Source organism: Globicephala melas, chromosome 12, assembly GCF_963455315.2.
Source record: "Globicephala melas chromosome 12, mGloMel1.2, whole genome shotgun sequence".
In the NCBI taxonomy this organism is placed as follows: domain Eukaryota; kingdom Metazoa; phylum Chordata; class Mammalia; order Artiodactyla; family Delphinidae; genus Globicephala; species Globicephala melas.
The window spans coordinates 54,579,482-54,606,823 of NC_083325.1; the positions used below are offsets into that span (position 1 = coordinate 54,579,482).

Consider the following 27,342-nt stretch of genomic DNA (forward strand, 5'->3'; position numbering starts at 1 on the left):
CGCATGCCACAACTATTGAAGCCTGCGCACCTAGAGCCCATGCTCTGCAACAAGAGAAACCACTGCAATGAGAAGCTTGCGTGCTGCAACAAAGACCCAATGCATCCATAAATGAATGAATGAATGAATAAACAAACAAATAAACAGAAGAAATTAAAATTTAGCTGTTATAGAAGAGTTTATAAAACCTACAGTTTGCTGAGGACTTAGGCACCGTACCAGGTACTTAAAGTTATCTCATTTATTATTAAAACAAACTGTATGGTTGGTGTTTTTACCTTTAGTTCACAATAAAGAAACTGGAGCCTTAAGAGATTAGGCAAGTTGGTTGAGTCATATAACTAGTAATTGACCAAATTTTAGAGTTCTTCCCCAAATGAAAACTATTTAGTTTCTTCTTTGTGAATGAAGAAATAGGACAATAAGAAAATTCAATAGATAGCTAGTGGGAAGCAGCTGCATAGCACAGGGAGATCAGCTAGGTGCTTTGTGACCACCTAGAGGGGTGGGATAGGGAGGGTGGGAGGGAGGGAGATGCAAGAGGGAAGAGATATGGGAACATATGTATATGTATAACTGATTCACTTTGTTATAAAGCAGAAACTAACACACCATTGTAAAGCACTTATACTCCAATAAAGATGTTTAAAAAAAAAAAAAAGAAAGAAAATTCTTCTTGCTTTCTGGTAAAGTTGAGCCAGCAATCCCCCACCCAAATACACTAGACCTTTTAGAAAACGTGTATTATTAAAAACTCCTATAAACAGCTCCTCTTAATAATTATGATATTATCAACAGGAATAAGAGTGCCTCTGACATTGTCTTCAAAGTGTTCCCACATTTCTTATCTTTCCATTACCCTGAAAACAGAACTCACTGACAATTCAGAGCTGAAGAAATTGCAGACCAACAAAAACAAAACCTTTATGCACCTTTGTTTATGGTGTGTGGCTAGATAGCTGTAAAGCTAGAAAAGATACATCTGTCCCCGCTCTCTAAATCTGCAAGAGAAGGTAGTTTTCCTTTGGTAATTACACATTTGAAATTGCAAATTTTTGCATTTCAAAACTATTACCAATTACTATAGCTACTGTTCATCTAAAACATGACTCGTAATAGGACAAATCTGACAAGCTGACTACAACATAATCATTAATTATATCATTCAAGTGTACTATTAAAAAATAATAATAATCAAGCCATAACGGTGTTAGGAAAAAATATAGGTCAATATGTAACACTGAACTCTGCTCAATATTATGTAACAACCTAAATGGGAAAAGAATTTGAAAAAGAATAGATACATGCACATGTGTAACTGAATCACTTTGCTGTAAACCTGAAACTATCACAACATTGTTAATCAACTATACTCCAATATAAAATAAAAAGTTAAAAATATATAAAACAAAGTTTTACATTTTGTTCCAAAAAAAAAATGTAACCCTGAATTGAGGAAAGAACTTTGTTAAGAATGATATCAAGGCAAAATAAATAAATAAAACTGACATAATATAACTTCATAAAAAGTAATTTTATATCTAAAAAGCAGCACATATAAAATCAAAATGAAGTATTAAGTTGGAGATCCTGTCACAGACTCTAACATGTATTCTCTATCAGGGTAACCACTAAATGAATATTTAAAAGGATGTATAACTGATAAGCAAATGCAGGGATGAAATGGAATGGAAAATACTGATTAACCCAAAAGGGACGGAAGGAGAAAAAGGGAAAAAGAACAGATGGAACATATGTAAACAAGTAAGATAACAGATTTAAACCCAAACAAATTAGCAAATTATGTTGAAGATAAAGAGACTAGGTTTTCCTCTCCCTCATTCCTGAATAATAATTTATTTTTAGTCCAAAAGCTGCAGGAAATTTTAAAAGAACTATTTGATAAACAAGGAATAATAATCTTCCTTTCCTTCTAAATAATAAAAAAAAAAAGCATCTGTCTTACCTTCCACCCGTGATTCCAAGTACTTATCCAACTCTGAGTCTTTTCTCATTGCTTCATCTGAGACCTTGGGGGCATTTGAAAAGCAAACTAGTACAATACTCATGTTATCTCGACTTCCCTGTATATTAAAAAAAAGAAAAAGAAAAATTATACTTCAATAGTCTACCAACTTTCTATTATTTACTTCAAAACAGATTTAATTACAATAAGCAATTACTTATTTAATCATCTAGAATGTACACCTTCAACACATTCATTTTCATTCCAAAGAACTATTTGAAGCACACCCTGAAGAAACAAGGACTCCAGGTATGCATAGATCATAATTATTTTATGACTTTTGATTCCGTGTACCTTTTCTTATCCACCACCATTCCACAACCTGAGAAATGAAGATATCTTCACATATATTAAATCTTCTAAAAACTTTGTTTCCCACTCAAGATTGCATATTCCCAAAGTGACTTAAGCCCCAAATGCATCCTCCCAAAGAAATATACATTATTTTCCTAGCTAATTAACCTGCATCAGAGCAGTGCTACTGAAACTCTATTGAACTGACTTGGCTGAAAATTGTTGATCATTAGGATACCCAAGACACTAAAATGAACAAGCAGAGAAGAAAAGTTAAACTGGAAACTCTTCTGAGGGTACACTATCAAACAATCAAACTGAGATACACTGTAGTCAGATGTAATAACTTTTGAAGAAATGACATCAGACTGTTACACAGAATTACAGTGTAAGGATTTGTAGAGAGTAGCTAAAACTGCTAATTTAAGGACAAATTTTACTGCTGCCTTTTTAATCACACCATCACAAAAGGAAAAGGAAACAATATATAGTACTCTATTACCGTGAGACTATAAGCAGTAAATTTAAAACATTTTCTCACTAGTTTTCTTATAGGTATATTACTTTTATTGAGTTTTTTTTTAGAACAAAATGAAACTGTTCTTGGAATAGTGATTTTTTTAACTCCTTTTTTTTTTTTGCGGTACGTGGGCCTCTCCCGTTGTGGAGCACAGGCTCCAGACGCAGGCTCAGCGGCCATGACTCATGGGCCCAGCCGCTCTGTGGCATGTGGGATCTTCCCGGACTGGGGCACGAACCCGTGTCCCCTGCATCGGCAGGCGGACTCTCAACCACTGTGCCACCAGGGAAGCCCATTAACTCCCTTTTTAAAATTTTATTCACCACTCTAAGAAACTAAGTCAATGGCGGTGGGATTTGCCAACCCAAGTGAAAAGAGCCAAGGTCACACCCATGCTAGTCTAGTCTTTTCAGTCATCATGGCCAGAATCTAGGCAGGCATTGTTTGGTTAAGACTTGCCACCTTTTTGGGACCCACATGACATAGCCAAAGATAGGCAGGTCTTGAAAAACTTCTGCCACAATCTCCTAAAACTCAGTGGAGCAAAGTTTGAAGGCACTAAAGGCTGGGTCTTAAGAAGGCTTCAAAAAGAATAACCCTCTGCACAGAATTCTGATGCTTTAGTAGAAAGAATCATGATGAGTATATAACCCAGTTCTCAATATCTGGAAAAAGAATTAGGATTTCCAAATTGGCCCAAAAGAATTTTACTCCTTAATGAAACCCACCAAAACTTGCATAATGACTTAATATTAGAAATACTACACTGGCTATATGAAAAAAAAAATATATATATATATATATGAAGATATACACACACATATCCCACATATAAACCCTATGGTTCCAAACAGCAATACATTCCACAGGAATCAGGATTTACCATATAAATTCAGGTCAGGCAAAATCTTTATACCACAGATATTCAAGAATCAAGCATCACTTGAATACCAATGATTATTTTTTAAAGCAATTTCATGAATAAACAGAATTCACACCTTACATTTTTAGAAATCCAGTTTCTTCTAACCATTCTCTATTTTGTTAACAACAGCATGATTGTTTAGCCATTCCTAATCAATCTATCTATCTATATAGTTTCCATTAGATTTTTATAAGTTATAAAACATACATCTTATCATTTGGAAAATTAACTAAAAGATAGTTTCAAGAAGTTTAAAAGATATTTAAAGGAAATAATTTAGTACCCAAAGTATATTTAAAGTACCCAAAGATATTTAAAGGAAATAATTTAGATGTTAGGTGTTAACCTTGGCACGTGTGATTTCAATGATGGTGTTTCTATTTCTACATAAAGAGGATTTTCCCCTAAACACAAAGTATGAGTGTGTTTCAGTAATTTTTATACAGCAATTGAAAAAGATACTTCCCTTTATGCCTCTTCAGTTTTCTAGAGATAAATCATCCTTGCATATTCAGTATAAATTTTCTGCAAATTCCAGAATTGAAATGTGATTCAAAAAAAAAAATCAAGTTGAACAACTAAGGCAATTAGCCAGATGTTTAAAACTAATTATTTCAGCCCCTTTCCATTTTTTAATTTTGACAATAGCACAGCAGTAGTACTCTAAGGAATGAGAGCTTTAATAGACAGTTATAGATCAAAGTAGCCAGTGCCCCTGCTATAAGTAAGGGTATCTAAAATTAATCATTAAATAATTTGATGCTGTTAGCTTTAAAGATGAATGCTGCATGGTCACAAAGAAGTGTTCTGGATCAAGTCTTTACACAGCATATGAAATAGGTTGTGAACAGAATCTCTAACACTACCGAAGTTAGTAAGTGAGTATCTGATAAGTGAACCATAAATATTCCTCATTTTTTAAAGCAAATTTTTTAACCTGCAGCTCACTGCAGTTATCTCATTTACACAGAGCTCAAAAACCAGCCAAACTTAAGGAATAGCCCAAATTTTCAGCCATCCATGAAAGATGCATCCTATCATCACTTCCTTTCAAGAATACTCAATTCTCCCACCATTTCTTTATTGCTTGAACCTCTATTTCCCTTCATACAAATCTACCTCCGTTTCATAACCATCATCAATAGAACTAAAATTTATTGAGGACTGTAAACCAGATACTGTTCATGCACTTGCCAAAAGCTTTACTCTCAGCAACTCCATGAAGAAGATATTATTACCTCTATTTTATAAGATGAACAAACCCAGGCTTTGCACTAAGTGGCAGAGCATAATTCAAATCCCAGCTGTCTGGTTCTAATACCAAACCCGTGGTTCTAAACAGTGTGCCAAGAAGCCCCAGGATGCCACAGTGCACTCAGAGATATTTTAAATGCAGGGGGGGAAGGGGACGACACAGTGATACTCAACATCTGTGGACACCTCACAAACTAGCTCAAGGTAGTTCACACTTTTAACATTAGACAGCACTATATTCCTCTCAATGACATCCTATTTTTCCAAAGCTGGGGTTCTGGGAGTTACTGTGATTAAAAAGCAAGTCCTCATAAAAGTCAATGTGATACAGGAAACAAGTGTGACAGTGCCTAATGATTCCAAGGTTTGAGAAGTTGTGCATTGTCCAACAGGTGCACACATGTCATCAGTATGTAACTGTAGTTTTTAAAAGAATGAAATAAAACATTTTTTCAATGTATGAGTATTATTTGTTAATTATTTTGTATACTCATTAAGTTTGGCTCTAACTACTTAATACTCATAACTATTAGGTATTAATACGGCTAAGTAGCACTGTAAAAAAACTTACTGAGATACTCAAGACACCATCAACAAAGAAAGTTGGGGGATTTCTACACTACATATACTGTATTTTTACATCCTTCTCTTCCATACTTCAAAAAACCCAGCCACACCCCACTCTAATTATGTCTACTTTTAAAGTAGCATTATTTATGATCATATTTTCTGAAAACTATAATAGAAAAACTCCTGAGTTCAGGGCTAAACAATTATTTTGGGGGTATACAATTTAAGTACATTTTCCATGTTTTATCAATAATTTGGATTGATATTGCCTTCGGAAAATGTTATTAATTTCCCCTAACTTAATCCAACTATCAGGTATTATATCTCATGTTTCAAAATAAATAAGCTTCTAATAGGTGATATATAAATTGAATTAAGGGAAATCAAATTGTTATTTTTAAAAAATAACTTAAAGGAATATTGACTTTTATGATTTAAGAAAAACAAAGCAGGTGGCAAAGTAACATGCATAACATGATCCATTTCTGTAAAAAGCAAAAAACAAAAAAGGAAAGAAGAGGCCCTGAACCAAGATGGCGGAGTAGAAGGACGTGCTCTCACTCCTTCTTGCGAGAACACCAGAATCACAACTAGCTGCTGGACAATCATCAACAGGAAGATACTGGAACTCACCAAAAAAGATACCCCACATCCAAAGACAAAGGAAAAGCCACAGTGAGATGGTAGGAAGGGCGCAACACAGTAAAATCAAATCCCACAACCGCTGGGTGGGTGACTCACAGACTGGAGAACACTTATACCACAGAAGTCCACCCACTGGAGTGAAGGTTCTGAGCCCCACGTCAGGCTTTCCAACCTGGGGGTCTGGCAACAGGAAGAGGAATTCCTAGAGAATCAGACTTCGAAGGCTAGTGGGATTTGATTGCAGGACATCAACAGGACCGGGGGAAACAGAGACTCCACTCTTGGAGGGCACACACAAAGTAGTTTGTGCATCGAGACCCAGTGGAAGGAGCAGTGACCCCAGGGGAGACTGAACCAGACCTACCTGCTAGTGTTGGTGGGTCTCCTGCAGAGGCGGGGGTGGCTGTGGCTCACTGTGGGGACAAGGACACTGCCAGCAGAAGTTCTGGGAAGTACTCCTGGATGTGAGCCCTCCCAGAGTCAGTCATTAGCCCCACCAAAGAGCCCAGGTAGGCTCCAGTGTTGGGTTGCCTCCGGCCAAACAACCAACATGGAGGCAACCCAGCTCCACCCAACAGCAGTCAAACAGATGAAAGTTTTACTGAGCTCTGCCCACCAGAGCAACAGTCAGCTCTACCCACCACCAGTCCCTCCCATCAGGAAACATGTACAAGCCTCTTAGATAGCCTCATCCACCAGAGGGCAGACAGCAGAAGCAAGAAGAACTACAATCCTGCAGCGTGTGGAACAAAAACCACATTCACAGAAAGATAGACAAGATGAAAAGACAGAGGGCTAAGTACCAGATGAAGGAACAAGATAAAACCCCAGAAAAACAACTAAATGAAGTGGAGATAGGCAACCTTCCAGAAAAAGAATTCAGAAAAATGATAGTGAAGATGATCCAGGACCTCAGAAAAAGAATGCAGGCAAAGATTGAGAAGATGCAAGAAATGTTTAACAAAGACCTAGAAGAATTAAAGAACAAACAAACAGAGATGAAGAATACCATAACTGAAATGAAAACTACACTAGAAGGAATCAATAGCCGAATAACTGAGGCAGAAGAACGGATAAGTGACCTGGAAGACAGAATGGTGGAATTCACTGCTGCAGAACAGAATAAAAGAAAAAAGAATGAAAAGAAATGAAGACAGCCTAAGAGACCACTGGAACAACATTAAACGCAACAACATTTGCATTATAGGGGTCCCAGAAGGAGAAGAGAGAGAGAGAAAGGACCAGAGAAAATATTTGAAGGGATTATAATCGAAAACTTCCCTAACATGGGAAAGGAAATAGCCACGCAAGTCCACGAAACGCAGAGAGTCCCATACAGGATAAATCCAAGGAGAAACATGCCGACATAGTAATCAAACTGGCAAAAATTAAAGGCAAAGAAAAATTATTGAAAGCAGCAAGGGAAAAAGGACAAATAACATACAAGGGAACTCCCATAAGGTTAACAGCTGATTTCTCAGCAGAAACTCTACAAGCCAGAAGGAAGTGGCATGGTATACCTAGATGAAAGGGAAGAACCTATAACCAAGATTACTCTACTTGGCAAGGATCTCATTCAGATTTGATGGAGAAATCAAAAGCTTTACAGACAAACAAAAGCTAAGAGAATTCAGCACCACCAAACCAGCTCTACAGCAAATGCTAAAGGAACTTCTCTAACTGGGAAACACAAGAGAAGAAAAGGACCTACAAAAACAAACCCAAAACAATTAAGAAAATGGTCATAGGAACATACGTATCGATAATTACCTTAAACGTGAATGGATTAAATGCTCCAACAAAAAGACACAGGCTTGCTGAATGGATACAAATACAAGACCCATATATATGCTGTCTACAAGAGACCCACTTCAGACTGAGGGGATGGAAAAAGATATTCCATGCAAATGGAAATCAAAAGAAAGCTGGAGTAGCAATACTCATATCAGATAAAATAGACTTTAAAATAAAGAATGTTACAAGAGACAAGGAAGGATACTACATAATGATCAAGGGATCAATCCAAGAAGATATAACAATTATATATGCACCCAGCACAGGAGCAAGTCAATACATAAGGCAACTGCTAACAGCTATAAAACAGGAAATCGACAGTAACACAATAATAGCGGGGGACTTTAACACCTCACTTACACCAATGGACAGATCATCCAAAATGAAAATAAATAAGGAAACAGAAGCTTTAAATGACACAATAGACCAGATAGATTTAATTGATATTTATAGGACATTCCATCCAAAAACAGCAGATTACACTTTCTTCTCAAGTGCGCACAGAACATCCTCCAGGATAGATCACATCTTGGGTCACAAATCAAGCCTCAGTAAATTTAAGAAAACTGAAATCATATCAAGCATCTTTTCCGACCACAACGCTATGATATTAGAAATGAATTACAGGGAAAAAAATGTAAAAAACACAAACACATGGAGGCTAAACAATACATTACTAAGTAACCAAGAGATCACGGAAGAAATCAAAGAGGAAATCAAAAAATACCTAGAGACAAATGAAAATGAAAACAAGACGATCCAAAACCTATGGGAAGCAGCAAAAGCAGTTCTAAGAGGGAAGTTTATAGCTATACAAGCTTACATCAAGAAACAAGACAAATCTCAAACAATCTAACCTTACACCTAAAGGAACTAGAGAAAGAACAAACAAAACCCAAAGTTAGCAGAAGGAAAGAAATCATAAAGATCAGAGCAGAAATAAATGAAATAGAAACAAAGAAAACAATAGCAAAGATCAATAGAACTAAAAGCTGGTTCTTGGAAAAGATAAACAAAATTGATAAACCATTAGCCAGACTCATCAAGAAAAAGAGGGAGAGGACTCAAATCAATAAAATTAGAAATAAAAAAGGAGAAGTTACAACAGACACCACAGAAATACAAAGTATCCTAAAAGACTACTACAAGCAACTCTATGCCAGTAAAATGGACAACCTGGAAAAAATGGACAAATTCTTACAAACGTATAACCTTCCAAGACTGAAACAGGAAGAAATAGAAAATATGAACAGACCAATCACAAGTAATGAAATTGAAACTGTGATTAAAAATCTTTCAACAAACAGCCCAGGACCAGATGGTTTCACAGGTGAATTCTATCAAACATTTAGAGAAGTGCTAACACCCACCCTTCTCAAACTCTTCCAAAAAATTGCAGAGGAAGGAACACTCCCAAACTCATTCTATGAGGCCATCATCACCCTGATACCAAAACCAGACAAAGATACTACAAAAAAAGAAAATTACAGACCAACATCACTGATGAATATAGATGCAAAAAGCAAACAGAATCCAACAACACATTAAAAGGATCATACACCATGATCAAGTGGGATTTTTCCCAGGGATGCAAGGATTCTTCAATATAAGCAAATCAATCAATGTGATACACCATATTAATAAACTGAAGAAGAAAAATCATATGATGATCTCAATAGATGGAGAAAAAGCTTTTGACAAAATTCAACACCCACTTATGATAAAAACTCCCCAGAAAGTGGGCACAGAAGGAACCTACCTCAACAAAATAGACGCCATATATGAAAAACCCACAGCAAACATCATTCTCAATGGTGAAAAACTGAAAGCATTTCCTCTAAGATCAGGAACAAAACAAGGATGTCCACTCTCACCACTATTATTCAACATAGTTTTGGAAGTCCTGGCCACAGCAATCAGAGAAGAAAAAGAAATAAAAGGAATACAAATTGGAAAAGAAGTAAAATGGTCACTGTTTGCAGATGACATGACACTATATATAGAGAATCCTAAAGATGCCACCAAAAAACTACTAATCAATGAATTTGGTAACGTTGCAGGATACAAAATTAATGCACAGAAATCTCTTGCATTCCTATACACTAATGATGAAAAATCTGAAAGAGAAATTAAGGAAACACTCCCACTTACCATTGCAATAAAAAGAATAAAATACCTAGGAATAAACCTACCTAGGGAGACAAAAGACCTGTATGCAGAAAACTATAAGACACTGATGAAAGAAATTAAAGATGATACCAACAGATGGAGAGATATACCATGTTCTTGGATTGGAAGAATCAATATTGTGAAAATGACTATACTACCCAAAGCAATCTACAGATTCAATGCAATCCCTATCAAATTACCAACAGCACTTTTTTTTTTTTTTCGGTACGCGGGCCTCTCACTGTTGTGGCCTCTCCCGTTGCGGAGCACAGGCTCCGGACACACAGGCTCAGCGGCCACGGCTCACGGGCCCAGCCACTCCGTGGTATATGGGATCTTCCCAGACCGGAAGCTGCATTGGCAGGCGGCTGCATTGGCAGGCAGCCTCTCAACCACTGCGCCACCAGGGAAGCCCCAATGGCATTTTCTATGGAACTAGAACAAAAAATCTTAAAATTTGTATGGAGACACAAAAGACTCTGAATAGCCAAAGCAGTCTGAGGGAAAAAAACGGAGCTGGAGGAATCAGACTCCCTGACTTCAGACTATACTACAAAGCTACAGTAATCAGACAATATGGTACTGGCACAAAAACAGAAACACAGATCAATGGAACAAGATAGAAAGCCCAGAGATAAACCCACACACCTATGGTCAACTAATCTATGACAAAGGAGGCAAGGTTATACAATGGAGAAAAGACAGTCTCTTCAATAAGTGGTGCTGGGAAAACTGGACAGCCACATGTAAAGAAATGAAATTAGAACACTCCCTAACACCATACACAAAAATAAACTTAAAATGGATTAAAGACCTAAATGTAAGACCGGACACTATAAAACTCTGAGAGGAAAACATAGGAAGAACACTCTTTGACATAAATCACAGCAAGATCTCTTTTGATCCACCTCCTGGAGTAATGGAAATAAAAACAAAAATAAACAAATGGGACCTAATGAAACTTCAAAGCTTTCTCACAGCAAAGGAAACCATAAACGAGATGAAAAGACAACCCTCAGAATGGAACAAAGTATTTGCAAACGAATCAATGGACAAAGGATTAACCTCCAAAATATATAAATAGGTCATGCAACTCAATATTAAAAAAAACAAACAACCCAATCCTAAAGTGGGCAGAAGACCTAAATAGACATTTTTCCAAAGAAGACATACAGGTGGCCAAGAAGCACATGAAAAGCTGCTCAACGTCACTAATTATTAGAGAAATGCAAATCAAAACTACAGTGAGGTATCACCTCACACTAGGTACAATGGGCATCATCAGAAAATCTACAAACAACAAATGCTGGAGAGGGTGTGGAGAAAAGGGAACCCTCTTGCACTGTTGGTGGGAATGTAAATTGATACAGCCACTATGGAGAACAGTATGGAGTTTCCTTAAAAAAACTAAAAAAAGAATTACCATATGACCCAGCAATCCCACTACTGGGCATATACCCAGAGAAAACCATAATTCAGGTGTCTACAGGCACCCCAGTGTTCACTGCAGCTCTATTTACAATAGCCAGGTCATGGAAGCAACCTAAATGCCCATCGACAGATGAATGGATAAAGCAGATGTGGTACATATATACAATGGAATATTACTGAGCCATAAAAAGGAACGAAATTGGGTCATTTGTTGAGATGTGGATGGATGTAGAGACTGTCATACAGAGTGAAGTAAGTAAGAAAGAGAAAAACAAATATCGTATATTAACGCATATATGTGGAACCTAGAAAAATGGTACAGATGAACCGGTTTGCAGGGCAGAAATTGAGACACAGATGCAGAGAACAAACGTATGGACACCAAGGGGGGAAAGCGGCGGGGGAGTGGGGGGTCGTGGTGTGATGAATTGGGCGATTGGGATTGACATGTATACATTGATGTGTATAAAACTGATGACTAATAAGGACCTGCTGAATAAAAAAATAAATAAAATATAAAAAAATTTTTTTAAAAAGGAAAGAAAACCTTGTTTTTATACTTCTATTTGTATGAATAAACACAGAGAATTATTTGGAAGGATATATAGCAAACTGTAAACAGTGGTTACCTAAGGGGAATGAGACTGACAAGGAGGGACATAAAGATTAATAACTTTACTTCAAACATCACTGCATTTGTTTAAAAATTCTTTAATCTTGTAATTATTGAAAAAAGAAAAGGAAAGTCTTAATGTTTCCCTTAGGAAAAAATTTTTCATCAAATCCTCTGGGAAAGTTTGGCGACATATATACAAAACTTAAGTCAGAAAACTTGGATTCTAGACTCTGCTTCAAAACTCACCAAATATCTGACTTACAGCTTTTCTTTCTTCCTTTTCTTTATTTTTCTTAAAGTCTTTTAATGACAAACCTCCATTTCCTTACTTGCAAATTGGAAATTAAAATTTTAATTTTTTTCACCTGAGAAGGTTACTATGAGGATAAATGAGTGTGATCTATAAGTTATGAAAGGCTATGCAAACAGCTGTCACATATTCTATGTGACCTGATATTAGTTAGCATAAACACCACAAATGCTAGCAGCAGTGGCAGTAAAATGGGGAAGCTGCTTTCTTGGGGACCATTCTTCCCTAAAGTTAATCATCTAAATAGGGTAATACCTGACCAGAGTCATCCAACACTTGTAGCTTCATATTGTTAAATAGCAACTCTGAAAAATGACTATCTTTAACAATAATAATGCTAACTACCTTTTATGGTTGTTGTGAAAAATAAATTAAAGTATGTGTAAAGTGCTTAGAGTATACTGCATTTGGCTCATAAAAAGCAATTTTTTTATACTATTGTGATTTTGATGGTTATCATAATCTCCCAAGAGTTCATGAGTTAACATATAAAAGTCCCTGTAAACTATTAGGGAATGACAAACGTTAGAAGTGCTAGAAAAATTTTAACACTTAATTCATTTATTTATTTTTTATTTTACTTTATTTATTTATTTCTTGGTTGCGCCATGCAGCTTGCGTGATCTTAGTTCCCTGACTAGGGATCGAACTGGGGCCTGGCAGTTAAAGTGCCAAGTCATAACCACTGGACCGCCAGGGAATTCCCAACACTTAATTTAAATCTATTATCAGGAAAATATCTTTAAAAAACCTACTTAAAAACCGGATCTACTCTATCTTTTCTCTTAAAGCAGCTAACACCTGGACCTAGAGATTGTCATACTAAGTGAAGTGAGTCAGACAGAGAAAGACAGATATCATATGATAGCACTTATATGTGGTATCTTAATAAATAGTACAAATGAACCTATTTACAAAACAGAAATTGAGTCCCAGATGTAGAAAACAAACTTACGGTTACCAAGGGAGAAAGGTGGAGTGGAGGGATAAATTGGGAGATTGGGACTGACATATATACACTATTATATATAAAATAGATAACTAATAAGGACCTACTGTATAGCACAGGGAACTCTTCTTAATACTCTATAATGATCTATATGGGAAAAGAATCTAAAAAAGAGTGGATATATATAACTGATTCACTTTGCTGTACATCAGAAACTAACAACACTGTAAATCAACTATACTCCAATAAAAAAATTAAAATTTTTTTTTAAAAATAAATTTATTCCACCATTAAAAAAAAAAAGGCAGCTAACACCTACTGAGCAATTGCTAACGGCTAGCACTGGCCTACCTGCTTTCCATGGATTTTAAAATTTAAATTCAATCTTTCAGACTAAATTCAAAGCAATCATATGTTCTATTTTAATCCTATTGTTTTATAATATTGCTAACCCTTGGTTTTACAATACAAACAAGTGGAATGACAAAATTATGGAGTCAGAAAAACAGGAATGGATAAGAAGCTTATCTAATTCCATAAGTAGCATGTGGCAGTTCAAAAAATTCATATGTCTGCTGTGTTTCAACACAAAACAGCTAACTAAGCTTCTCAAAACTGATTTCAATTTAAATGCAACTTCATTCAAAGGGAACTACGATGGCCAACTTCATTCAACTAAGTTAAAGGAAGAGGCTGGTGTTCCAACCCCTTGTCCCTCTATGACTATCATTTATCATTTCTGAGATTCTGGGATTCTGCCTAGAATCTTTTAACACCATCAACAAAAAAAAATAATCAATTTAAACTGATGAAACCTATCAAATGAAGATATACCACCAGAATCATTCAAACCCCATTCAGAAGGGTTGGGTCAAAATTCCTGAAAACTAACATCCTTTCAATGGAAGGCAGAGTGCAGTTTATCCACAATATAAACTTCTTTCTTTACTCCAAATTACAGATCTAATAGATTTCTGGCTATTCTCTCAAAACTACATGACACTCCACTATGCAACCATGAAATATGATTTTGATAGATACATACAGACATGGAGATCTTTCTACAATATATTGTTGAATGAAAAAGCAGACTACAGAATAACAAATATAATGATCTCATTTTTATAAAAATACACACATTCAGAGGCAGGCAAAAAACTGAAAAAATAAATACTGCAATTATGAAGATAGCCCACTTAGGTGGGTGGCAAAATTTTTGAGTGTTTCTTTACATATTCTGTATTATATAAATTTTAAAAACATATATATTCTGTATTATCTGGCTTGCTTTTCAATAACTTTTTTTTTTTTTAATAATCGGGAAAAATGTTGTTTTCACTTCCTAGTTAGGCAAAAACATATGCTTGCTTTTGTCTCAAAAAGCTGCAGGTCAGACGCTCTCCATATAGAGTCCAAGGAGATAGACATCTTTAGAACCACATACTATTCCAGCACTGACAACCATCAATATTTCTGTGTTTAATTCATCTAGAGAAGCAAAAAGGATACAATACAAAAACAAATAAACAAAAAACAGAAGAGCTAGAGATACCATCATTAAAATCCTTTCAGAAAAAAGCTGGAAACACCAGCCCTTACATTTTCTCTTTTTGAAGTTGTCTCTTCCCATTCTATGGAAAAGAAGTAGATACTTCAACAAAACCTGGGCATTTCCATAGACTCAGAGATCCTTTGAAAAACTTTTTGGCTATGCCTGTATCTTCCCCAGCATTTTACATGGTGAGGAAATAGAGTGGCTCTAATCTAGACAGAATAAGTAAGGCAAAACCTTTGTATCACATAACCAAAGGTTGGTTTTGTCTTGATAGCCTTTCAGAGTCACAGAATACTTATATATTTTAGGCACTGGCCAGATAGCTAAAATTTTAATTGACTGCTATGTAGACGCTGTCAAAAACCCAGTTGAAACTACTGAACATTTTAAAGACATCCAAGGAAACTGCTAATTATCTGTATTTTCTTCCCTATTATTGTATCAAGTTAAGATTCATAAAATATTGCAAATGTAAATTAAACTTTTGTGTTCCAAAGGAATTCTTAACAAGATTGCACTTTATATTAGTCTTTGGTTTTTTAATCAGTAATGATAAAAACATCTGTATGAAAAGAATTCTGATTATCTCCTCTAAAAATATTATCTACCATGTCATATATTATTTATATACAGTCACATGTAAATTCCTTTTAGATTTTATGCTAGGAAAAAGCTTCTTTTACTACAGAATAAGAAATATACAACTCTTACTTCAGTTTTTGTCTTAGCTGCTAGTGAGCTCAGAACTAAATTACAAAACTTTACTTAGTCTAGGCTTCTGGTGTATCTTCCAATACTATGTGGCTCTTGATCTTTTGTATATCTAATATAGAATCATACCCTCTCTACATGTTTTTTTATGAAACTGCTGCATAGACAGCTATTGCCAGGAGTTCCCTGGTGGCCTAGTGGTTAGGATTCTGGGCTTTCACTACCGGGGCCTGGGTTCAATTCTTGGTCGGGGAACTGAGATCCCACAAGCCGCACAGTGCGGCCCCCCGCTGCAAAAAAAAAAAAAACAAGACGGCTACTACCAATGTTGAGAATTTTAATCAAAAGTCACAAATGTGTATAGATGCCTCTGCCACAACAAAAAGCCATAAATTATTTAAATGACAACAAATGCCACAAATTTATTAAACTTAATTTGCAAATTAGAAGATTAAGACAAATGAGGACGACAACCAAAAAAAAAGGTTTCATTTCTGGTGAAGAAAATAATTTTTAAATATATAGGTCTTCCCTAATGAAAATATTAAAAGCCTTAAAACTAAGTTTGCTTAATTTTACTTACCGTGTCTTTTCAAAATTAATAGGGCATTTTAATTATAACAAAAAAGACTTACATACCTTATGCAAACAAGTGTCCACTACCCAATTGCACACATTTTCCAGGTCATCAGATACCTCAAGCCTAGATTTAACAAATTCACAGAGCTCCTCATTACTCATAACATCCCAGATCCCATCACAAGCCAAGATGATAAATTCATCCTCTTCTGCTCTTAAAATTTCATAAACCTCAGGCTCTGGAGAAACAAGTTGTTCTGTTGGGCCCTTGCCATCAACACACTTGTAATCATAGTCCCCCAGAGCACGAGACACTGCTAATGAACCATTAACACGCTGTATCATTACGCTGCCTCCTGCATTTTGGATTCGCTCTTTCTCCCTTGGGTTGCAAGGTTTGTGATCTTGGGTAGAAAAGCAGACTTGTCCATTCCTATACAGAACAGCCCGTGAATCACCACAGTTGATGAAGTAAATATGCTTAGGTGAAATCATAACTCCCACTGCAGTTGAACCGCTCCTGTCCATGCCATTTCTGAGATCTGAAAAGTTACGCATGTATTCATCAATTTTCAAAAAGCCAGTTCTGATACCATTCTTGACGTTTTCCACTGAAGGCTCAAGAGCAGATCCTGATTTTCCAGCTGCCCTAAAGTCTTCATTATTAGTGATGTGTTCTAATAAGTGTGTTGAGCAGTAATTTGCTACTCTGGATCCAGCGTGACCATCATAAACTGCAAAAAACGACCAGTCTTCCAAGCCGTGAGGAATACCTACGACAGCTGTGTGTGCATCTTCCATCTCCACTCTCCATCCTTGCATGCTACTCAGGCCATAACGTAAACCATTCCCAGCACCATGAGCATTATGTTTCTCAGTTTTGGGTTTATCCAAAAATGCACCCATGTTTAGTAATGAATCTGAAAGGAAAAAAAAATTGTAGGTGTTACATGTTTAAATTTGATAGAACATTTATATACAATATTTTATCTATTTTCTAGTAACTCCTGATCAAGTATATTTTTCAGTATTATCAAAATTTACTGGAACAACAACAAAAAAGAAACCAAGAAAATGTCCCCGTATACCCTTCTTCTAGAATAGTAGTTTCTCAATCCTAGCACATTAGAGTCTCTGGGGATGGGACCCAGATATCAATATCTTTTTAAAAATGCCTCCCTGGTGATTTGTCCATAGAGCAAGTTGAGAACCACCATTCTAGGAGAAAGAAACAAAACCTGGTTAAGTTTTTTTTTTTTTTAATTCAATTTATAACTCTAGGGTTCAATATATAAGCCGCAGGAGTGAGAATATTCAGAACGATGCAACATCTTGTTCAATCTACTAAGGTAGAAAAGCATGCTAATATATTTTAGAAAGACTTCCAAAAGCAAGTGTTGTAATCAAGTATTTTCCCCCCAGTAATCCTGAAGACAACCCCCCAAATTAATTAAAACATAAAATCTCAGTTTTACAAACATGTGATTTTACTTAGGTTTTACCGCACATCAAATAAAAAACTTTACTTGGATTGACTGAAGCCCATTAACCCATAAAAACAAATATAACTTTAATGATGTGCTGAAGAACATACTACTTAATATTGCGTGTTTCACAATCCATGAAGTAACATTAGGACAGCTTTTACTCAGTGCTGGCTGACAAAGACTTAAAGCCCACAGAGAGAACTGTAAAGTACCACTATGCATCACCCTCCCTCTCAGCTTTACTATTACTTTAGAATAAAGCTTTTCCAATTTCAAATGACTTGGACTGGAACAGTGGGGATGAGAATGCCTGGTACGTTTTCCACATACAATCCTGGCCCTAACACTTGCTAGCTGTGTGATCTTGAGTTTCCTAGTCACTGGTACCTCAAATTCCTTCTCTGTCAAATGGGAATAATAACAATAGTACCTACACCTGACAGGGTTGCAGTGAAGAATGAGTTAACATATAGTGCTTAGAACAGTTCCTGAGACACAGTAAACACCATAAAATGTTTGCTGTTATTATTTGCTCAAAATGCAAATTCCATGGCCCTATCCCCACACCCTCAATTTTTTTTTTTTCCAGTAGATCTCGGATGGGATCTTCAAAAAAGCCTGCTGGTGACTAAAGAATCACATTTTGAGACACACTAGTCTAGATCAACTGACTTTCATTTGGATCTAGGTATCTTTGTGAGATATCTTTTTCAGCTGTAACCATTACCTAGCTTTACAATAAAACTAAATATTCCTATTCCTAAAAACCCAATGAACCACCATATATAATATTTATAAATTACAGCAATTTTATAAATTTTCATGAGTTATATATAATACTGTACTAATAAATTACAAACACAGATATTTATAAAAAGGAATTTTGGAAGGACAAGATTTTACTCAGACCTAAAAATTAATTTCATTCAAGTATGATAAAAAAATTGTATTTTGTATTGAGAACAATGTAATAGAATATGCTTATTTGTTAGCACATTGGTTTGATATTTTGATAAAATGATTTGAAAGCCTAGTTCTAAGCACATTTTAATTTAGATTGTTTTTAATGCTTATTTCACCTGAAAAAAAAAAACACCCTTATAAAGATAGCTAAACGCAAATGAAACTGAATTGTTGACTGTATTTATCACCCACTCTTCAATCCCAACTACCAATTATAAAAAAAAAATTTGTTATCATTTCCCTTATCTTGATGTTCTTCGAATTAAGGTTCTGCTGTTTCACATTTCAAGAAATGGGCTCAAAATTCACAAGAGTTCCTCATTTAGAAGAGTTTTAAAAATAGTTTGGAAATTTCTATTTCCAAATTTGTTTTTAATTTAGGGATAAAAGAGAAGGAAGGAGGGGTCTTCAATAGAAAGCTATTGGAGACCCTAAGAATCAAAGGGAGCCTGGAACGCCAGCTTGGAAAACCATCAGGAAACAAAGGAGCCCTGAGGCTGGGCAGCCAAACACTGTGAAAGTTACACCAAGAACAGCCTTGCCTGCTGCTGCAGTGATCTTCTACGTTCCGTCTAATTTCTTTCTGAAAGTCACTTTCTCAAGATTCAAAGTTTGGGAAACAGGTATCTAAGTATCTAATTGACTGAGCTTCGGTCACCAGCACACCTGTTGGCTGTAACTGCGACTGCATTCTTTCACAAATCAGTAAAAATTTTTTTACGTTCAATATTGATCTCATTTTAAAGTTACGGTTGTCCCATAATGATTTAATTCTTTAAACATCATGAAATATCATACATATTTTATATAATGTATACACACAGCTAAAGAGTACTAAAACTACCATACAGTTTAAGAAATAGAACATTATCAAGACCACTGAAGCCTCCTATTATCCTGAATTTTATAATTAGTATTTCTTCTAGTTTAACCATATTCATGTGTGGTTGTTTAGTTTTATATGTTTGACACCTTACACTGATGTAAAATACAGTATGTTTTACTCTAGTACTTTTTTTTTCCAGCTCAACACTGTATTTCATTTACATTGATGTATAGAGCTGTAGTTCATTCACTATATGCCACTGTATGTTTGTACCACAATTTTTATCCATTTCACTATCAATATGAGTTATTTCTCATTTTTTTAAAGTATAAAACAGAGCTGTTTTGAACAATCGTGGTGCACATATGTATTTTCCTAGAACATATACCTAAATTCCCAAGTGCTTAAAGTTTATATAGATCTTTTTTCCCCCAACAAAAATCACAAAACAAACCATCTCCAAACATTTGTTTCTCAACCGTTCTTTCACTAACACTACTTTCTTTAAGACAATTACTTTCTTAGTAAGTAAGCTTCATCTTGAATGGCATGATTAAGAGTGTATTTTCTTTTATCCAAAAATATCTGCATAGGAATTAGCAATTACTATTTTAAGTTCTCTAACTCTTCAAAAGCAAAAAACTTTGCTATGAGATAATCATCAAAACTCTATGTGGCAGACTGTACCTTCTTGGTCATTTCTCATTTCATTCACAGTAAGCCCTCAGTATCAGCTGGTTCCACACCCTCAGATTCAACCAACCACAAGCTGAAAATACTCAGGGAAAAAAAATTCCAGAAAGTTCCAAAAAGCAAAACTTGACTTTGCCTTGCACCAGCAACTTGTACATGGGATTTATATTGTATTAGGTAATCTAGAGATAATTTAAAGTACATGGGGAGGTTGTGCATAGGTTGTATACAAATACCACACCATTTTATACAGGGGGCTTGAGCGTCTGCATATTTTGGCATCACCACTGTAAATAGCTCACTGAATCTTAAAGTTAAAGGTCTTGTTTTTATAAAATTAACTACACTGATGACACCCTAATAGCTCTGAACTCCTGGTTCAATTTCTTTGCTGCAGTAATTTTCCTATGAATGTTGCAGTGAACAATTTTCACCTTAAGTGACTATGATTTTTCTTCCAAAAAAGGTTATCTTTATTAAAGAAGCATTTACTGTTGAGAATATACATCTGTCTAGCATCTCTTTGCTTTTACTCTTCACTCCCCCCAAAAAAACAGACTTTATTACTGAAACAAAATTTAGCAAATACTAAGAGGAACGTATGTTACAAACACCTATATTTTAGTCAATCTTAAATCTCCCATGTGTAATAGTTCTCACACTGGTTTCTTCAACTTGGCAATGATTACTACATGTTTCAAAGGCATGTGATGACAAAGGAATGTATTTTAATTTGGGGCCACATATTCTACGTATTATTTCAGTCATTTTGACCAAGGCAGGAAAAACTAGTGTTTCCCCAGTGGTATGCTTTGTCTTTTACTACTCAGCAAGAAACCTCAAAGGGCCTTGTAAACATTTATAATTAAATTTAGTGAAACTTTGTAGTTACTGTATTGAATATTATATGGCTCTATCAAACACCTCTGGGGGGGGAAAACTCATAAAGGTTAGTTTTTACCCTCCGAATGCAATTTTTAAAATGTCTTGCTAATTTGCTATGATTTTATACTATGATTTAGCCATACGTCAAGCACACTATACACTTGGGCAAGCTATGGTTTCAACAACAGTAAATAGAGATCCACATTTCAAATAATCTTTGACAATCTCAAACTTTGAGAGGTTGATATTTGAGATCTGATTATATTATAGGTTTTACCCCATAATAAGAGCCCATACTGGGATTAGGAGTTCTAACATTTTTTACACTGTGTGCTTGTATGTGCTCTATTATAATTAAAATTAATCTAATGTTTTGATAGGAATCTTTTACAGTCACTTGCTCATTTTTTGAAGACTGTTTAGTTAAAACTAGATCACATGGAGGGACTTTCCTGGTGGCTCAGTGGTTGGGAGTCCACCTGCCAACGCAGGGGACACAGGTTCGAGCCCTGGTCCGGGAAGATCCCACATGCCGCGGAGCAGCTAAGCCCGTGTGCCACAACTACTGAGCCTGCACTCTAGAGCCCACGAGCCACAACTACTGAGCCTGCGCTCTAGAACACGTGAGCCACAACTACTGAGCCCGGATGCTGCAACTACTGAAGCCTGCGCCCCTGGAACCTGTGCTCCACAACAAGAGAAGCCACCACAATGAGAAGCCCGCACACCGCAACAAAGAGTAGCTCCATCGCAACTAGAGTAGCTCGCCGCAACTAGAGAAAGCCTGTGCGCAGCAACAAAGACCCAATGCAGCCAAAGACAAATTAAAAAAACAAAACCAAAACAAGAACAACAATAACAAAAAACTAGATCACATGGAAAATCAATGTAATCACATGTAAACTTTAATGTGATACAGCAATGAATACAAGTGAGGAAGTAAAAATTCTACCGTTCCTTAGGATCTCTCACCAGCCCATTTGACATACTAACAGTGTGGGGAAGCCAGTGTCAATCACTATATTAAATGTAATTTGCCTTTTTCAAGATGAAAGACAATTGATGGATGGTCCTGCATACTCCCTGTAGAGACCACTTGGTCTATACAATTCTGCGGGCCTAAGAGGTTTTACAAGACTGAGAGAGAATATATGCATAGCAAGCACTGTCTAAAGACTGAATGAGCAATATTCTCTGCACATGTCTTTTTCCATTGCCTTCTTTGAGATAAATACATTACTGAACTCACAGCAGCATAATGTTATTATTTACTTGCTTAATCAATGGAACACAGTAATTGTACTATAAAGTAAGCACCTGAGAAATGGTATTTTAAAAGGAGTTATACACGGAAGACTGGGGACTACTGGCTGTCTTTTTTATTTAAGTAGTTTGCTATAATCACCTTAAGTAATCACATTTTTAATAATCACTTAAAAGGTTTCACATGTGTGTATATAGTATATAGCATTCAATTCTGGGCTGATTCTAAAATTTTTCATTCAGAATCAGTACATAAAATACAGCAATAAATCATACCTACTTGTATTTGCCACAGGAATACCTTAAACGTACTTTAACAACAGTACATTAGACACTCACCCAAGCATTTTCTGACTGCCTACTACCTGCCAGGCACTGTATTAAGTACTAGGAATAAGATGCCCCCCATCCCTAAAGGAATGTATAGTCTGGTGGAAGACAAAGACCAGTGCACAGGTTTTGAAGGCACACTGTGATACAGGGGCTATAATGGGATAAATACAGGTATGCCAAGAAGAGGTATCAAAAAAGTCTTATGTAGTTATAATTTTTCCAAAGGAAGAAGCCTAAGCTGAGACCTAAAAGGTGCAAGTGGGAGAAGGAAATAGCCAGCATATACAAAGACCAGAAGAAGAGTAAGAGCACAATTAATTTGGTATGGTTGTGTGTGTGTGTGTGTGTGTGTGTGTGTGTGTGTGTGTGTGTGTGTGTGTACATGAGCATTTCAAGGAGCAAAGCAGAAGCACTGAAATTCTAAGAATAACATTATTTCCTGCTGAGATGTCCACTGTCTACTTATCTTAGAATCACAGATTTGGGAACTCAAAGATGTGTCATGCCCTTCTTGCCTAAGCAAGTAGCAAACCAAACTCATAATAACTGCTTTTCATTGAGAAGAACAAATCTGGGAAAAAAATTCTAGAGGCCCTAAAATTTAGATAGGTAGATTTGGAGTTGACATTTTTTTCTGGAATAAGCCTCCACATTAAAAGACTCTGATACCTTTGAGCTTGCTTACAAACCAACTCTGAAAGGGGGTGAGGGAAGAGGGTGGGCAATCTTTACACATAACAAGCCAAAATTAGGTTAAACGAAACTTAAAGGGCTGTTTAAATACTCAAATTGAAATATTACTATAATGTTCAAAATAAGGTCAAATACATGCAAAAGCACATACTAAGATACTAACACTACTCATCACCAGATGAAACACTTTCAAAACTGAGTATTAGGTTCCCGTTTTCTAAACCCCTCTTTAGCTCACTCAAAGTCATCTCTACTCCTTAAGTCAAATGATCCATATAACAGAGGCTTTTTTCTCCCTTTCCCCCTAAACATATCTAGGGAATAGAACTTCATCTAAAGAAGTGGATTCATAGTTGCTGGAGAAGAACAAAAGCTAATCTCGACTTACAAAACACCCGATTCCCTGGATAAAACTCTCTACTATTCCTAAAAACAATAAACATAGTGCACTTGGCTAATCATTTATTTTGACGATAAACTCTGACAAAGAACAAGAAAAATTATCTGAAGCATTGTGTTTTAAAAATTCTTTTGAATTTAAAGTTCTAGTTCCCTTGCCTTTGCTGGCAGACTGGCTGATTTGTTCTCATCAATCAAGTAAGAGGGACCAACTTACTTCAAAGCTGTCCTCAGCTTACAATCTAGCCCACCTATATTACATATTTATAAACAAAATTGACAGCACAGTAGGAAACAATAGGTCCTCAAAGAATATAGCTTCATTTTTTCAAATAACAAGTAACTTAGAAATATAAAGGTGAAGGAAAAAACACTTATCGTACTGAACATTTGTACTAACTGATTCTAATATAGTCTAAAATCAAAAGCAGGACTGTTGGGACTTCCCTGGTGGTCCAGTGGCTAAGACTCTGTGCTCCCAATGCAGGGCGCTCGGGTTCGATCCCTGGCCAGGGAAGTAGATCCCGCATGCCTCGACTAAAAGATCCTGCACACGGCAATGAAGATCCCGCGTGCCGCAGCTAAGACCCAGCACAGCCAAATAAATAAATAAATATTAAAAAAAAAAAAAAAAGCAGGAGTATTTCGTCTACCATAATTTAGACAATGAATTATTTTTAAAATTGTGCCCTCCCCTTCCTTAACTTCCTCCCATCCTTGCACAGTTACATCCTTCCTGAAATGTCAGATTTGGGTCCTATCTTTCCCAGAACTCCTTTCCCCCAAGGTGCTCTACTAAACTTCATTAACAGTTCTTTACCATCCACTTAGCACTTAGCACATGCTACTCTGCATAATTAACGGTCCTTCTGTGTATACCTATTTCCCAAAATAGTAATTTGTTTCTTTATCTTCCTGCCAAAACAAATACTAAATAAGTGTTGGAAGATTTTTTTTAATTAGTTTGACATAAGTGGTTTAACAAAGCAACATTTCCATCCCTAATAAATGTGATAAATTTCTTATGTGGCCTTTACCCTTAGTCCATACACCCCCTAGAACTGGAGTAGATTCCATAAAGAAAATAGACATTTCTTACATTACCGAAAAGAGAAAGGACTCAAGCCAAAAAAAAAAAAAAAAAATCCCTGAACTCATCACTCCTGTGTTATAGAAGACCCTCATTCTCTCAAAGGAAGACTTCCAGGGAGGACAGCATCCAGGAGTGGAATCTGGAATAATGGATGCTTAAATGGTGTCCACTACATGAAGGCAATCCAAGAATTATACCATATGAATGAAGCTGTACACAGGCTAGGCACAGACTAGATTATGTATTTGGCTATTGTGCTCTACGTTTATTTCCCCTTGGAGTTCCTCTACCTTTAATAAAGTTTAAAAGTTCTTATCTCAATTAACTCATGTCAAATTAAGTAGGAAAAGTCTCATGTCCATGTTCTAGAGAGGGCACTGAAGGTAAATTGAATGCTCTCTGCCTCAGTCAATACTGAGGGGCAATAGTAAAAAGGGACAGAGTCTCCCAAAGGAGAGAAAAATTTTGGCTTAAGAAAAAGAGCTGGGAATGAGAGGACTGACCTCTACCTGCTTGGACCTGGATTTTTTTTTTTTTTTTAAGAAGTAACAGTTTACTCTCACATACTCATAAAGTCATTTTAACAGTTATGACATTTAACAGTTTCCCTTCATAGAATCACCTATAAGGTTTGGCCATGAAAACTTCCTCATATGAATTACAAAAGTATCTATTAGAAGAGATTATTAGGACCAAGTGCCATATTTTACTGAAATGATCTGGGAAACCTTCATGCAACAGAAATCCTAGAAAACTATGCATTTGAGTACCCACATCTATCTAGACTTCAAAAGAACCAAGAAACCCATAGCGCCTAAAAAATTAAATATTTTCTGATAATAAATAAGAGTACCAACTTGTACCCAAAATACATACACATACAATAAACATATAATCTCAAGACAGTGAACTGTAGGAAACAAGAAAAAGAATGCCTAAACATTGGGTTTGATTCCTTGCTCTACCAAGTATCTGTTTTCTTAGAAAAAAAGCTATACACAACAATACTGAACATGTACTGTTCTGAAATTCTGTTTTGGGAGTCTGATTAGTAAGTGAATTACCAGCTACCAACAGGTAAAAGATTATATATGACACTGTAAGACCAAAATACAACCCATAATAGATAGAACAGTACCACTGGCCAAGTTCATATCTCATATGCAATACCTGATTAATGTAAAAAAAGAATAAAAAAGGATTTAGGAACTTGAACCAGACTTCTCAATTTCTAAATGAAAGTTAAAAGTTATGTGGGCTTGTTCCCCAAAGCTTCCAAAATGATAGCAACCATATCCTCTACTCCAACTTAAAAAAAAATAAAACAAAACCTCCAAGTCAAGCACATCCTCTTATATGAAATTTTATAAAACACTCCAATCAGAAGTATTTATCATCCTTCCGAACTCTTGGAAGTAGCGTCTCTCACACACAAGGCAATTAACTATATACTGTTTTATGATAAGCCTTATATTAAATATTAACATTTACACCACTCTAAATGTGCTCATGTCATGTGGAACCAAGTTTCAATGTCAACATTTTATTCAAACCAAAAGCAGTCTTCTTGCTGAAATTTACCTTTTCACAGAATTATACTTGCTTGTTATTATATTTTTCTTATTTACCCAATTTGGATTTGCTTTTTCTTTTTTTTTAAAGGAGTCACTGGTTTGGCACGGCTATCTTTGGTGGAATCTTAGTTTTACCTTCTACATAAAGGAAGTCAATCCTTCTCCATGTTGCTGAGCACTGTTTGACAAAAGGGACTAACATTTCAGTAGAGAATACCCCTAACTGATAGAATGTAAATTCTAAAAAATAAAATGTATACAAAATACTGTGTATTTATTTTAATTATTTTTTCTCAGAGGAAGTTCGAAACATTCATCAGATTCTCAAAGAACTTTCTGATAGCACAAACAGATGAAAAACAACAGCCACAAAAAAGCTGAGACATTTAGCTTTACCTGATCCAAGCTTATCTCTGAATGAGCTGAAATATTTAATGACTCACGTAAAGGACTTCCAGTTAAAGATGAAGGACTGAACATAAACATTTGTTTCTCTTCTAAAATTCTGCTACACTTCATAAGGGACCTTTTATATCCATAAAGATAAAGTTAATGGGAGTGGAGACAGCAACAAGTACACGTGAAGCCTGGGAAGCAGAAGAACCAAGACCCTTAGTGGAATGCTAAGTTACAAACTAAGCCAGCTGCGAGGAAAGAAAAAAGCAAACTAGCTTAAACTCCTCTGGAAGTGGAAGTGAAGCTTGGGCTACAAACTGGAGCACTGACTGAAAGTGTACTGAAGAAGTAGTTGGACTCCCCAGAATTCTCCTCTCCCGTTCAGTGTA

The 27,342-nt window shown here is 35.9% G+C and overlaps 1 protein-coding gene across 3 annotated transcripts in view; it reads right to left on the reverse strand.

Moving 5' to 3' along the window:
* The window catches only part of PPM1B (protein phosphatase, Mg2+/Mn2+ dependent 1B), an 80,568-nt gene that overhangs the window by 16,282 nt on the left and 36,944 nt on the right, over positions 1-27,342 (reverse strand). For 2 of the 3 annotated variants that reach the window (XM_030857792.2, XM_030857790.2), the window contains exons 2-3: positions 16,409-17,268; positions 1,967-2,084 (exon numbers count right to left, since the gene is read on the reverse strand). In XM_030857792.2, coding sequence (XP_030713652.1) covers positions 1,967-2,084; positions 16,409-17,254 — 964 coding nt within the window. In that variant the 5' untranslated portion in view covers positions 17,255-17,268. The remainder of the gene's footprint in view (positions 1-1,966; positions 2,085-16,408; positions 17,269-27,342) is intronic. The other variant, XM_030857793.2, reaches the window with a different exon arrangement.